This window comes from Poecile atricapillus, chromosome Z (assembly GCF_030490865.1).
Source record: "Poecile atricapillus isolate bPoeAtr1 chromosome Z, bPoeAtr1.hap1, whole genome shotgun sequence".
Taxonomy (NCBI): domain Eukaryota; kingdom Metazoa; phylum Chordata; class Aves; order Passeriformes; family Paridae; genus Poecile; species Poecile atricapillus.
Genome location: NC_081289.1, coordinates 43245670 through 43259523, shown reverse-complemented (window position 1 = coordinate 43259523; position 13854 = coordinate 43245670). Strand labels below are relative to the sequence as shown.

The 13854-nt window shown below is 40.4% G+C and overlaps 1 protein-coding gene and 1 long non-coding RNA gene across 3 annotated transcripts in view; one reads left to right on the top strand and one right to left on the bottom strand.

Moving 5' to 3' along the window:
* Positions 1 to 78: 78 nt before the first annotated feature.
* On the bottom strand, positions 79 to 6571 carry LOC131592829 (uncharacterized). The gene is made up of 3 exons (XR_009280716.1): positions 6118 to 6571; positions 2499 to 2621; positions 79 to 414 (listed from the first exon to the last, which is right to left on the bottom strand). It is a non-coding gene; the product is annotated as an uncharacterized LOC131592829 (long non-coding RNA).
* A 106-nt stretch (positions 6572 to 6677) lies between these two features.
* The window catches only part of LOC131592828 (serine/threonine-protein kinase TBK1), a 28192-nt gene continuing 21015 nt past the window's right edge, over positions 6678 to 13854 (top strand). Inside the window, exons 1-4 of one of the 2 annotated variants that reach the window (XM_058864632.1) lie at positions 6678 to 6729; positions 10639 to 10755; positions 12431 to 12571; positions 13403 to 13532. In XM_058864632.1, coding sequence (XP_058720615.1) covers positions 10669 to 10755; positions 12431 to 12571; positions 13403 to 13532 — 358 coding nt within the window. In that variant the 5' untranslated portion in view covers positions 6678 to 6729; positions 10639 to 10668. Of the gene's footprint in view, positions 6734 to 10638; positions 10756 to 12430; positions 12572 to 13402; positions 13533 to 13854 lie in introns of both variants that reach the window. The other variant, XM_058864631.1, reaches the window with a different exon arrangement.

The window sequence follows — 13854 nt, the reverse complement described above, 5'->3', positions numbered from 1 at the left end:
TGAATCATTTTAGCTGAATCTTTAGAAACTACAGCATTCTTGAATCTTCTGTCTGTTACATCCAAGTAGAACCTGGCAATTTTTCTGGTGCTTAGGTAATAAATTGTATTGCCCCTTTGCATGTGGAAGATGCTGGCAGAAAGAAAGAATTGCATTCACTGCAATATTTCAGTAGCATCAGTGGTCTATACAGTGATTTTTAGTAGAATGATGCTACTTTTATTTTTTTAGTTCTGTAACATTACAGACATTTATAACTGTTTCATGGGGGCAGGGGAAAGTTTGAGTCTTGCCATGCATGGGATTTATAATATTTTCCTCATGAACTAATGTCCATAGTAAAAAGCTGACTTACCTCTAGCATAATCAGATGAGTATTTTGCCTAGACTCTGTAGTGCTGTGCTCTTCAATCACTTTAATTGAAAAATAAATGGGAAAGTGGGTCAGAAGAATCATCCAGGATTAGCATGTGATTATTTGAGCATAGTGCCATTTTCATTTTTCACTGAGGGAAGAGAGTACCTTTACTACTTTCAATAGGACAGTATCACTTCCGTAAGATTTTTTTCCTGATTTATATGTGTTTAATCAAAAGTTTCTTGTTATTTGATTTGTTATATCACAGAATGAGTGCTTGTGGTGCTTTTCGTATTTCCTAGTTTCATGGTACTGTTTTCCCTCTCTTTGCTGCCATACCAGTGCTCCATTTCATTTTCTCCCATAGCACTAGAAGCCTTCCCTCTCTGACTTGGAGCTTTCCAGCTGTTGCCACTCTCCTGCACCTCCCCAGTATGAAGGTTGCACCCCTAACACTGCAGCTGTGGCTGTCAGTCCTCTGTGTCTGTCTTGGCCTTCTTCCCCGACAATTACAGAAGCTTTACCACACCAAGGGCAGAGCTTTCACTAGGCAGATTATGAGGTGAACAATAAAGCTTCCATCTTTAGCAAAGCTTTTTGGGTTTGAGTCACTATTAGTTTTCATATATGAATTAGGGTTTTGCCTTCTCAAGTAAGGGCAGTAGTGCTAAGAGGATGATTTAGCTGTTACCAAATTAGACCCTCATAAGGAAAGTTTTTTAATTGGCCTCTGCTAAAAGAGACTCTTTTCTTTCCCCAACCCCACCATCCTTTACTCTTCCTACAGGTCCCTTTGTGCCAAATCTGGAGCTCATCTGTACCCATAATCTGCTACCCAGGAAGCTGAAGCAGCAGAAACACTTCCCTCTCACACTGTGTTGCCCACTCTGGTGGTGGCAGGTGAGAATGGATATAAAGCAGAGCGTGCCAAGTGTAGGAGCGAGCTGTGTGTGGCACCCATTATGTGGGTGTGCCTCTATTATAAACTTGTACCCTGCCCTCCCATCCATCACTGAAGGAGTTTCCTGTAGGATGAGTAGCCTGGATCTTCAGAGAATGTTAGTTGGCTCAGTATGAAGAATTAAAAACGGATTCTTTACTTTTGTATGCTTTGCTTCTGTTCAATCACCATACTGCCCTGTCGGGGCTTATGCAACATGAGCTGTAAAACATCACCTGTGGGGTAGTTTCTGTATCTTGAACTTAACATGTAATTACTGATTCTGGCTACAAGCAGGTTTTGTGGTTTTTTGGGGTTTTTTTTGTAATTTCCTTCAGTAGTACAGACAGCAGGTCTGTAGCTGCTATATCACAGTTGGGTTTGTGGTGGGTGTCCAGTGCCTAGTAACATTCTTTGTAAAGAGTCAAGGTTTAGGAAGGCAATTGCTGGGTTTTTACATCTTTACTTTGAAGAAGTGGATTCCTGCTGTGTGTGGTTTTTTTTAACATCTGGACTGAGAAGTTCACTACCTACCCGCAAAGAGAAATCTAGTGATGCACCTTCTAATCAAGAGCGTGAACTAGATTCTTCAGGCAGTGTTTAGATACTTAGAACATAATAGGAAAACTACTCAAGCACATGGTGTGACTGCCAGGGATGGTCTTGTGCAGAGCCAGAAGTTGCAACTCAATGATTCTCAGTAGGCCACTTCCAACTCAGCATATTCTATACCTCTGATATTTCGTGTGAGATAGAAGGGGAAGAAGATAAGAGATAAATGAGAGCACTCCACTCAGAGACTGGGTTGACACTCACAATTTTCCAGACAAATGTTAATGATTTCATTTAAAGGCTGCACCAAACACAACCACCTGCAGCTTTCCTGTATGACTCAACATTGTTGTGGGCAAAATGCCCCTATAGCTAGACTGAAGATGTTTAAAATCATCACAATGGTAACTCCTCTTGTGTATAAGGCAAATTTCCTCTTGTAAAGAGTGTTTAAATGGGAAACACAAATGCAAGTCATAATTAAAGATGAGGCACCTTTTCTAGAGAGCTGGTACCTTTTATTTACAAGCTGGTGTAATGGCTAAAGACTGATAAGCTTTCAGGCCTTCTAACACTTTTCCTGGTGCAAAGTACAATGAGTTTCATGCAAGCTGATATGGGTGAACAAGTTTGGGGAAAAGCACTTACCCAATGCAGGGAAGACATTTTAGCAACTAATTGCTGTCCAGAGAGGCAATCTGCCTTTTTCCCCTCTTCTTGTCATCATTGGCAGTTGTTTGATTCCAAAACAAGATGATTTATGGTGGAAACCTAGTATTGCAAAATAATTTTCAGCTTTTTCAAAATCTTCACTGCTCTTAAAAAATAAAGTCAATGCTATGTGGAAAGCTCCCTATCCTGCCCCAGAGACATTTTTTTTGGCTAGAATTTTCTCACTATGGGGTGTAATAAATGCTACAGCAGGTGCCAGAAGAGGGTAGGTGTGGAGGGAGCAAGCCCATTTCAGCAGCAGTTGGCCATTGGGCCTGTTAGGCTGTAGTGTCACTCTAGAGCCATATGGTCGTTGGACATTTCAGTGAGGTAAGCCAGCAAGAAAACAAAAGAAAGGAGAGTGAAAGAAAATAGCAAGCAGGTTTTAACCAATTAAGTACTGAGAAGGATGAGCACAAGTGAAACAACCGGACTTGGTGGAAGTAGTGACAAGTGACAAAAGTTGGATGGGGCAGCCAGAAATAGGAAGGGCAGTATCTCCCTGTGAAGTGCAGTAAATCCCTGTGAATGGTGGTAGCTAAAGGTGGCATATAAGAAAAATTGGAAATTTGGAAAAATTGGTGCTAGAAAATATATTTTCTGCTGCGGTCAAGATTCGTGCAGTCCCTGGTAATAGCAGAAGCAGGAAGTCAGAGGCACAGTGATGATTTGGTGAGAAATGTTTTCTTACTCTAGTAGGTCTTTGTGTTCTCCAGTTGATCTGGTTGCTCACGTTCATTGTGACAGATGCATGGGCAGTATTATTTGTAATTTGTCTTGGGCTGTTGTACACAGTGTTTCTGACTTTCCATGAGGTGGGTGCGTGTGGGGGATGTGAATTACACATGTTATACAGACATACAGTATGATAATCACAGAATCGTTTAGATTGGAAAAGACCTTTAAGAACATAAAGTCCAACCACTAACCCAGCACTGCCAAGCCCACCACTCAACCATGACCCTGAGTGCCACATCCAACAGATACTTCCAGGGATGGAGACTCAACTACTGCCCTGGGCAGCCTGTTCCACTGCTTGACCACCCTTTTGGCAAAAATTTTTTTCCTAGTATCAAATCTATATCTCCCCTGGAGCAACTTGAGGCCATTTCCTTTTGTCCTGGTGATTGTGAAGATTGTTTGGTAAATAGGTTTTGCATTTGTTGCTTGAGTATGAAGGCTTTTACCTCTCTGTCACTCTGTTCTTCCTGCATATGATGGTTATTCAATATCCCAGGCATTTGAGAAAAGCAGGAGATACTAATCTGTAGAGCAAGAGCTTTTTATCTAAGAACGTTCGTTTTTTTTTTTTTCACTGTTAATACAAGCAACTATTCCACTGCATTATAGATGGCTTTCTATCTACACCATGAGCAGAAGAGTATAATTAATATGAAGTCTGCTTGGGAACATTATCTGTACATGTTGTAAACAACTTTGGAATGCACTCTGGTGGCAAGCTGGAAAGAGTTGCCTTACGTCATGGAACTGCATCTCTTCCCTCCACAAAACTACAGAAGAAAATGGCTTAAGTAACATGGTAAAAGGCAGCTCCAGCAGAACTGAAGTTGGCTGCTGAACAGCTTTGCTTATTCTACTTCAGCTGTGATGCCTCTGAAGTACTTAAATCAAATATAGAAAGCAAACAGATTACAAGAGTAAATAGCCCAAAAGCTTTGATTCTGTTCAGAGAATTTGTTTGTGATACAGGAAAAATAACTATTAACTTGCTTAGCAATTTCAAGTGTACTGTTCTCACCCACTTAATGGTAAAGTTCCTTTTGGTAAGGTTGGTAAAATACAACTTCTCACTCAAAATTTTTAAAAGTTAAATAATTCAATTGGATGGTCATTCTTTCTTGGCAAATATCTAGTGTTATTTCCACTCTCCCCTGTTTGGAGAAAACCTCATTTTTGCCAGGTTACCCAGAGGGTCCCAAGAAAATGATTAGACGAACATATTATATTTTGCCTGTTTCAGTACCTTCAGCTCTGAATGACTATGTTCAGCTCGACTTTTGTTTGTTTCCCTAGCATTTTTTCTTTTTGGAGTTCTGGCATTCACAGCTACAAGTGTGAAGACTGCAACATGCCAGCTTTAGCTGCAGTTCCCATAGCCATATTGTTAGGAAGTAGAGTTCCAATAGTATTCAGTTACAGACTGCTGAATTTGTGAGCATGAATGAGAATCCAAATACAAGAGAGGCGAGGAATACCAAAAGTTTTACTTATATATTAAAAAGAAATGGAAGCAAGCAAATTAAAAAATAATCTAGAATGAAACTGCAATGGCACTTTCCTTTTTTATGTCTATTTTCTCTTATTCTTAATTTGGGCATAATGTTTTCCTCTGATTCATTCTGTGAAACATTTAAAGGTTAAAGATCTTCCGTGCATTAAGGATCACTAATTATGTTGCAGACATACCCAAAAAAATGAATCATTTGGATCATGCAAACCCTGTGAATCTTTTTCATTGCTTCATGAACAGGGGAAAGCACATGGATGGTAACTGCAGTGAGAGCAGTCAGTGGCCAGACCCAGGGGCTGGGTGACACTGCAACTGAGATGCTCGACGTCTTAAGTAAACAAATTCCTGTGGAACCTGGTCTGAAGTCAGCACTTACACTGCTTTGAGCAGGTGACTGGACCAGAGATCTCATCCATCCTGAATGAGACCATGATTTAAGACATCCAGCATAACAGATTATATATTTATTTATTTATTTATTTATTTATTTATATTTATATATTTATATATATATGATGCTATAAAGCAGCATCATACTTAACCAACAGTTTTGTTTTATTTAAAAGTGGAAGCGAAGAAGAGTTCCCAGGTGTTTTCCTGATTTTGTGGGGGCCCTCACTAAAATCCGTATTAACAATCTGATGAACATTTCTGAAGACGACAAAGCTGGCTCATGGGTATCCGCCTGCCAAAAAAAAAAAAAAAAGGCTTGCAAAGCTGGGTACAGAAGAAAGGTTAACAAAAATAAACCATGTAACTTCTGAGGACCACTGCAGTGTTTTGAAAGATAAAAGTACAGAATGCAAATGTAGCAGGGAACTATTCCCTCTAGAATATAGCATTATAAAGCAAAGTTCAGATGCCAACAAACGGGGAACATGAATCAGGCATTTATATTAAGACCACAAATGCATCAAAGTCAATTTATCAGTTTCACTACAGAGAACTTCAGAAAAACCTTAGTGCCCTGTAACAAGTGAAGCAAAGTCTGAACTTGTGATAAAACCCATGAAAGCTAAGACAATAACAATAAACAAGGCCTGTGAGCAAGAGGCTGCTGTCAGTTCCTCAAGAGAATAGGCTTCCAAGATTTGGAAAGATGGCAACTCCAAACAGGAAATGCAGAGCATCAAAAGATGGATCGTCTTGGAAGGGAAAAAATAAAAACCAAAAACGTTTCATTATTTTCCCACTATAATTATCATCAGGTTTCATTATGCATAAATTATAAAGATATCAGTATTTTTCGTTATGCAGATCATTTACTGGAACAGCAACATTGCCGGACAGACAAAAAACACATACCAAGTGAAAAATCAGCCGGGAACTTTGGTTTAAATCAGTAACAACGGAGCGGGAGCAGGGATGTAAAAACTGCTACGATTTCGTGAGGTTTTTAACAAGGTGAAACTGAGAAAAATGACACGGGGCAGGAAAACATTTCTCTCCGGAAAACATCTCCCTTGAGGCCGCCGTGGGGAGGCGAGGGTCCCACAGCTCTGGCTCAGTGCTCGGGGTGCGGGCAGTCACACATCTCTCTGGGCAGCCGAGGAAGCGAAACCTCCGCCGGACAGATTACGCAGCAAAAAAATCAGCACGGGACCCTCCCCGGAACCGCTCCGAGGCCGCGGAATATTATCGCGCCAGCGAAAATACCCGGGGTGACCACTTTTACCCAACACCCGACTGCCACTTTCCCACGTTTCCCAGATATTTCCCTGTCTCACCGCCCACCGCCTGGGGGGCGGGCACCGCCGCCTGGGCCGCAAAGCGCGGGGTCCCAGCACAGGCCCTGCCGGGCGGGGAGGGCGCGGTGGCTGCGCCGCCCGGGCGGTGCCTGGCCCGCTCCGCCTCCCCGCGCCGCGGCAGGAAGCCGGAAGCGGCCGGGGCGCTGGGCAGGCCGGCGGGAGGCGGCTGGTGCGTGGGGCTGCCGGGCCGGGCAGGGCAGGGCGGGCTTGGGGGTGGCCGCGGAGGGCCGAGCCGAGGTGGGCTGCGCCGGCGGCGGGCCCTCGCCGCCACAGCGCTGGTGCCGAGGCGAGGCGGCTGCCGCCGGGAGCGGTGGTTTCGGTTTCCCGGGGCGGCGGCGGGGCCTTCCCGGGAGCTGCCCGGGTCGCGGGGTAGCGGCGGGCCCGGCCGTGCAGTCTGGAAGGGACGAGGCGCGGCCGGCCCGTGGCCTCTGCGGCGTGCCCGGGGCCCGGCCCTTGCCCCGACCTCGGTGACTTCTATCCACCTGAATGTGCGTGGGGAAGCGGCGTCGCCTTCGCGGCTGTAGGAGTTGTTAAAGTTTTACCTCGGGAATCTCGTCCTGCTGTGAGCGTGAGCCCCGGCGCTGTGCTTGCCCCCCGAGAGAGGGACGTAGCCCTCGGTTGGTTTCCAGGAGCTGCAGTCCCAGACAGCCGAGTCCTCCACCTGCATTACGGGCTGGACATGCCTAGAGTAGGGCTGATGAGCAGCGCTGGAGCCAGCCTTGCCATTTGTTTTGTGTGCCTTTGGAAGAATGTTAGGGTTCAAGCAGCACTTTGTGTGGCCAAGGGCAGGGTATTTTCATTATTCAGATGCCAGCTGTTGGACTGGAAACTTTAGGAAAGAGGTTATTGCTGAATAAAGCAGGGGTAGGAAGCAGGAACTTTAGGGGAAGCAGCTTGTTTTCTAAGCCTTGAGGGTATATGGGGAGGTATAAAACGTTAATAGTTACCAGACTGTAAATAACATTTATTTGGAACCTCAGTACTGCTGTTGGCTTTGGTCGCCTATAGGATCTTGCCTGTAAAAGAAAGAGCCATCACTTTAACTTCATCGTCTGTCCCTACTTGCCCGGTGAAGTTGTATATTGCAGCTGTCAACAGGGGAGCCATACCTGCTTTGTTTGAATATCCCGTGTGCCTGACGTAGCAGGAAATTCCTTCCTATTAATTAGAAGCAGTCAGTACTCCTACTTCAAAGCATTGGGAGTTTAAAAAAAAATTGCAGTCTTTTTTTATTACAATCCCCTCTGCTGATAAATTAAGACTGCTAGCATGACCAGAAGCAGAAAAATCTTCAATAAAAACCACCTAAAAAGTAGCCTCCAAGCCCCTGAAATCCTAGTGAGTCATGGGGGACAATAAATCAAACTGCTAGCTGGAGAAATTTCTTTAGATGTATGTGAGGAGCTTTTGACTCATCTAATACCAGACTTAATGACCGTAAGTGAGATGTGAAGAAATAGAAAGTTCAGCATTAAGTCTAGTGACAGGATCATACAGTTAGAGATGTTTCGTGGTTTTTTTTTTTTTTAATTTTAATAGGAAACCCTTAATAACTTGGTGTAGGAATATAATGGAAGAAATGAAAAGAAAACTTGAGATGCTGAGTATTTAGCAAAGATCAGTTATGACTTTGTCAGAGGACGCAAAGTATTAAAGGAGGCCTAATATGTTATTCGATGTAATTTTTATAATTTGAAGGTTAAAGCTGAACGAGACTATACCTTAAAAGTGCAGGCTGCCAAAAAGAGTGTACTCTTAACAAAAAAAGGGTAATAGTGCAATACTGACTTTACCACTTAATATGTACCCTGGTTTTAATATTGCTATATTTACATCTGTATTTAGTTTTAAAAGTGAAATAACCCCAGACCCTGAGAATCCATTAAATCTCTGGTCTGGGGTTTTTCTTAATATCCACTGAATTATACTGAAGATCATCTGTTGCAGTCATGTCCTTTTGTTTTTTCATCCATTGACCCTTGTGCATATTTAATGAAAAAGTAAGAAGGTAAAGGAGAAAGAGCTGATCCTGTACATAAGCTATCTCATCTTTATTATTTGGGAAATGTAACAATTCAATCTCTTAATGGGCTGCTAATTTTTGTTTTTATTTGAATAGACTTCGATTAAGAATTTCTGTGCATTTTCTGTCTGATTAGAAAGGATTTGTTATGTTTCTGTGTCTTGTATGAGTCTAATGAATGTTGTTTTGAAGTAAATCACAAAATACATGCTCACTGGTAATATGCCAGCTGGGCTATTACAAGCAGGGGTTTAATTATGGGAGGAATATTTCAACTTGAAGATTTTACAGATGGTTTACAGAACAGGCTGTGCATTATTTCTTTGCATCCTCTCTTCCATACCTTGTGTCGTAGATAGCTCATTGGCATCTACAGTAATTGCCCGATGGGAGAAGTTATCTTATTCTGCTATTTATTGCAAATTGTCTTGGCAGAGTTAACCACAAATTACAAGCACTGGGGATGTGGTGTTAGGGGTTTTTTTTTGTTGTCTAGATTTGACACAAAACCTTTCTGTCCCTTCCAGAGGCATTAAGAACTTTATCTAGATTTTGCAGATGGCATTGCTGCATGACTCTCAATTAACTGTAGAGTAATGTCAGGTCTTTGCATTGTGTCTTTGCATTCTGTATGCCACATGTCATTGCTTGGATGTTTTGGGACAGCTTTGCAGGAAGCTTCACATCCCACGTGAGCGAGCAGCTAAGCGGAAGTGTGCAGCCTGCAGTGACAGCAGGTAGAGAAGTGTGCTCAGAGTGGTGAGGAGGTGTGAGTGTCTGCAGTGAGCAGGCTCAGGAGCAGTGCAGGGCAGGGTGGGAGAGTCGTGGCTGCCCTGTGGCTTTCTCTGCTCTCCTGTGGTGCGCACTGTGAGGCTCCTGTGTCGCCTGTGCACCAGGGAGCTCTCAGAAAGTGCGTCACCTTCTGGCAACAGATACAGGAAATTCTGTCGTGCCTCTTCTTCAGCACTTACAGGAAAGGCTTTTTTCTTTGAGAATCAGTCAGCAGTTTCCTGTCAAGTGTCATGTGCAAGTAAGATGTAGCGTCCCCTGCCAAGCTGAGCAAAGACCTCTACTGTAGGGGCTTCCCTGGTCCAGTTGCCATTTTGCTCTTGAGATTCTTTAGGTTTGGGAAGCTCCATCTTTGATTTTAGAGCCTTTTGCTAGGTTTAATGGCAAAATCAATGTGTTAATTAAACCAAAAAGTTCAGGGCATTCACCTGCATCTCCCACTGCTTTGGCAAACAGGAAAATCTGAAAGTTGAAATGTTTTACTTTATGTTAATCATTTTAATTTAATAAAATTTTTTTTCCTTTTTCTTTTGAATCTGTGAAGACCCAAATATTTGACAGTTCATATTTCAGGAAGGATGGAGGAGCCAGGCTATCTCTGTTGATGTGACATACCCACAGTGAAATTTTAGAAATGAGAGAAATGTCCCTTAATTTCTTTCAGTAGTAATTGCTGTTTCCAGCAAGTGGATGAAAATGCTTGCGTTGATTGTGACTTTTTTGAGCTCATGTAAAAGTTTTTTGTATGTTGTTAGTCCAGCTCCTTTACGGTTCTACTAAAATGCAACTTCCAGAGCCAAAATGATGTAAAATATCTGTATACATATCTGCCATCATCTCTAATGTTTGTTCTTTGGCATATGTACAGAGAATTCAATTGCAGGTCTTGCTTACCTTTAGAAGACCTTGTGCGTGTGTTTTTAACTCTTTCCTGTATATTTTGTTACTTGATCATTTCAACACCATGTACAACAGTAAAGAGATTATAAGATTTTCACCTTTCCAGTTGATTTTTTAAACAAAGTTTGGGGAATACAGACCTTAAAGGCAGAGAGCTATTGTGTCAATGGTATGAGTTTTGATTATTTGGCTTATTTTTGTTTCCATGTTTCACCTCTTACTCCTCTACTTGGTTATTCTTAATTCTCCGTGTCGTTGGAGTTACAGTTGGGCTTTGGACATTTATATTTCCTTCTAATTGAAATAAGTCCCTTTCATGTATTTTACTGAATTATAATTCATTGTATTGAACCTTCTGTTTTTAAGGTGAGAAAGAAAACTGATCAAAGAGCAAAGATGCAGAGCACTTCAAATTACCTCTGGCTGTTGTCTGACATTCTAGGACAGGGAGCTACTGCAAATGTTTTCCGGGGGCGACAGAAGGTTTGTAAGGAGTTTTCATATGCAAGTACCTTAATGAAGTCAACAAAAAAAGTTCAAGATTTAGGCCTAAAGCAAATGTATCTGTGTAATTATTTATGCTTAGTTTTTCATTTTTAATATTTGTCGGTTGAATTAGAGATCTGTAGTTAGATTTCTAAGGATTTGTTCTTAATGTTGTATTATTTTTCCTTGTAAAATATTAACTATTAGTAATTCTTCATTTTTTTTTTTTTCAGTTTTATGGAAAAAAATAATTCAAGAACCTAATTCATTCATTCATAATTGAACCTAATTCAAGAATTTGAATAGAAACAAATGACTTACCAATTTCTATTACATGATCTTATTATTTACATCTTTGTTAAACTGTCTTTTCATTGATTTTTAACTGTTCTTTTAAAACCTGTTTGGATGATTTTTATGATTTTTGTACACGAAATATTCTTATTGCAGTGGATAAAGCTGTTGTTAGGTATTGTCTGTAAGTCAGTGCTTTTTAAATGTCTTCTTGGTGACATGCTCTGAGTAATCAGTGCAAAATAGTATTTTTTTTACCATGTAAATGATACACTGATGTGTATGTTGCAACCTGAGTGGGGGGCTAAGATCATTCTATTCCTGTGAATTTCACAGTATGTCTCACAAAGCAAAGTTAAGTGTAGTTGTGAAAGTTCCCTTACAGTAATGATAGTCTGTGTGAAATCAGTATAAAATGATTTATAAGATACAGTGTTTCTGTGTTCCACATTTAAGTGTGAAACAGCATTAAGCAATAATTTAGCAGTTATTGTGCTTTTCTGGGTGAGTGAACTTCAACATAGAATGATTCCCCTGTAAACCATGGTTGCACCTGTCAGCAGCCTCACTAGTGTGAGCCTGTGACCTGCAGCTTATTGTCAATGGGAGAAAGCTTTTTCCTGGGCACCAGTAGCGCATGTGAGTGTGCTGCAAAGCACACCTTGTCTAGGCACAGGAAGGCTGTGTCCTTAGAAATAATCTGTTGCACAAACTGCTAATGTAAGCTCATTCCTGAAGTGGGCACAGGAAGATGCTTTGCCCTGAGAGGGACAGGAGTTGCACTTCCAGCTGGTGCTGTTGTTATCTGAGCATATTGCGGCTTAGTCTCACTGGAGAACAGAAGTTTGATTAAGCTCATGATTGTGCTCCTGACATTTATTATGTGGGTTTGAACTGCTTCAGGATTTTACATGAGTGGCACGTAGTGCTCGAAACTGCCTTTGAAAAAACAAAATACTAGTTTATTAGTATAAACAGAAAAGTTAAGAAAGAGAGAGCAACATTCAGCTACTGGAAATTGTCTTTTAACTTAAGCAGGCCAAGTATGTGCATGCCTTTCATTGATTAGTGCAAGTAACCCTTGCTGAAAAAATATTTTTCAGCTAAGTTTATGAGTAGTTCTTAAATGTGTAGCCTAATACTTAGGTTTTGTGACCTAATGAGTTTCCATTCTGCTAGTCTATTTGCTTCTTGTCTATATTAAACTAATGCAATTTAATTTTTTAGCAGAATCTTTATTTCCACCTTAGCACAAAGTAGTATTTTAAAATATTTCTAGTCTGCTTATACTCACATGCACAATAGAAAAGATAATGTCTATGTGTACATTTACAATCTTTTGGTTCTGTTTAATGAATAGTTTGTTTGTTTTCAACAGAAAACTGGGGATTTATATGCTGTCAAAGTATTTAACAGTATAAGTTTCCTTCGTCCAGTGGATGTTCAGATGCGAGAGTTTGAAGTATTGAAGAAACTAAATCATAAGAACATTGTCAAATTGTTTGCCATTGAGGAAGAGGTAATGAATTGTTGTGATCTGAGATGCATGGAAGTAACTGCAGTAACTAGTATTTTTTTTTATCCATAACTATTGAGTTTATAGTTATATTTTTAAAGAATGATAATATATATGATGACCACCACCATGTTTTGGTTTTCTTCCTTCATTGTTGTTGCTGTGGAAAGAATATGCTTGCTTTCAGTCAGTGAAACAACTTCAGTGTGTAAGCTCAGGTTATGATTCTTCATCTCGAGAATTCACTGTCCTAAATTGAATTGGGATGAACTGAATTAGGATTTTTAAGGTATCTACAGGTACTAATATTTAATAGGTGAATAATGGAACTGTTTAAAGTGGAAAATGTTTCGGTAATCCTGACCATTTCATGCTTTTCCTTTGCAACCAACTAAAATGATGACATAGGATACTATTATACAGTTGTATAATAGTATAAATTGGAGCAGCTGAACTGAAACTGGGGCTGATCAGTTGAAATGACCCAGATGATGAGATGAGTAAAGAAGGACAATTGGTATTCTCAACATTTAGGGTGTGCTTTCTCCTTAGTGTATACTTGTCCACCTGTCAATGCTGCTGTCAACCTGCCAGTGCCTAGAACTTGAGGCTTGCTTAGTTACTTTCCCCTCTCCAAGTTGGACTACCTTAAACAACATAAAAATCCACCTGCACTTCTTTTGAAGATCACTGTAACGGAATTAGATATAGATATAGATTTTACTTTTCTTTTTTGAAAGTCAGACCTTGTGGTTATAGGTAATTTCTGACATTGGTGTCACGATAGTCAGATTCTTAATCTCTTTTTGATTTTTTTTTTTGTTTTCTTTTCAGACAACTACTAGACACAAAGTACTAGTTATGGAATTTTGTCCGTGTGGGAGTTTGTACACAGTTTTAGAGGAGCCGTCTAATGCCTTTGGTTTGCCAGAGTCTGAGTTCTTAATTGTTTTGAGAGATGTGGGTATGTAGACTTTGGTCTTATTTTTTGACTAAAACTCATACTTGTTTTGTTGATCTTGAAACTGCAAGAGACAAATTTAAACGACTGTCAACTAATTTAACAAATGAATATGGTCATATGGAATCATCTATTTATGTCTATGTTGATATAGGTAGTTGTATTAAGAAGCCATTTCTGTGTAAAGTATCAATGTAATTTTTTTTTCTTGATTTCAAGATTATTTTTCACATATTGAACAGACTTCAGTGATAGTTTTAGGAGAGTTAATTAGAAAAATAAAATGGTTTACCTCTGTTTACCTGCTATAAAATTTTTCTTCTAA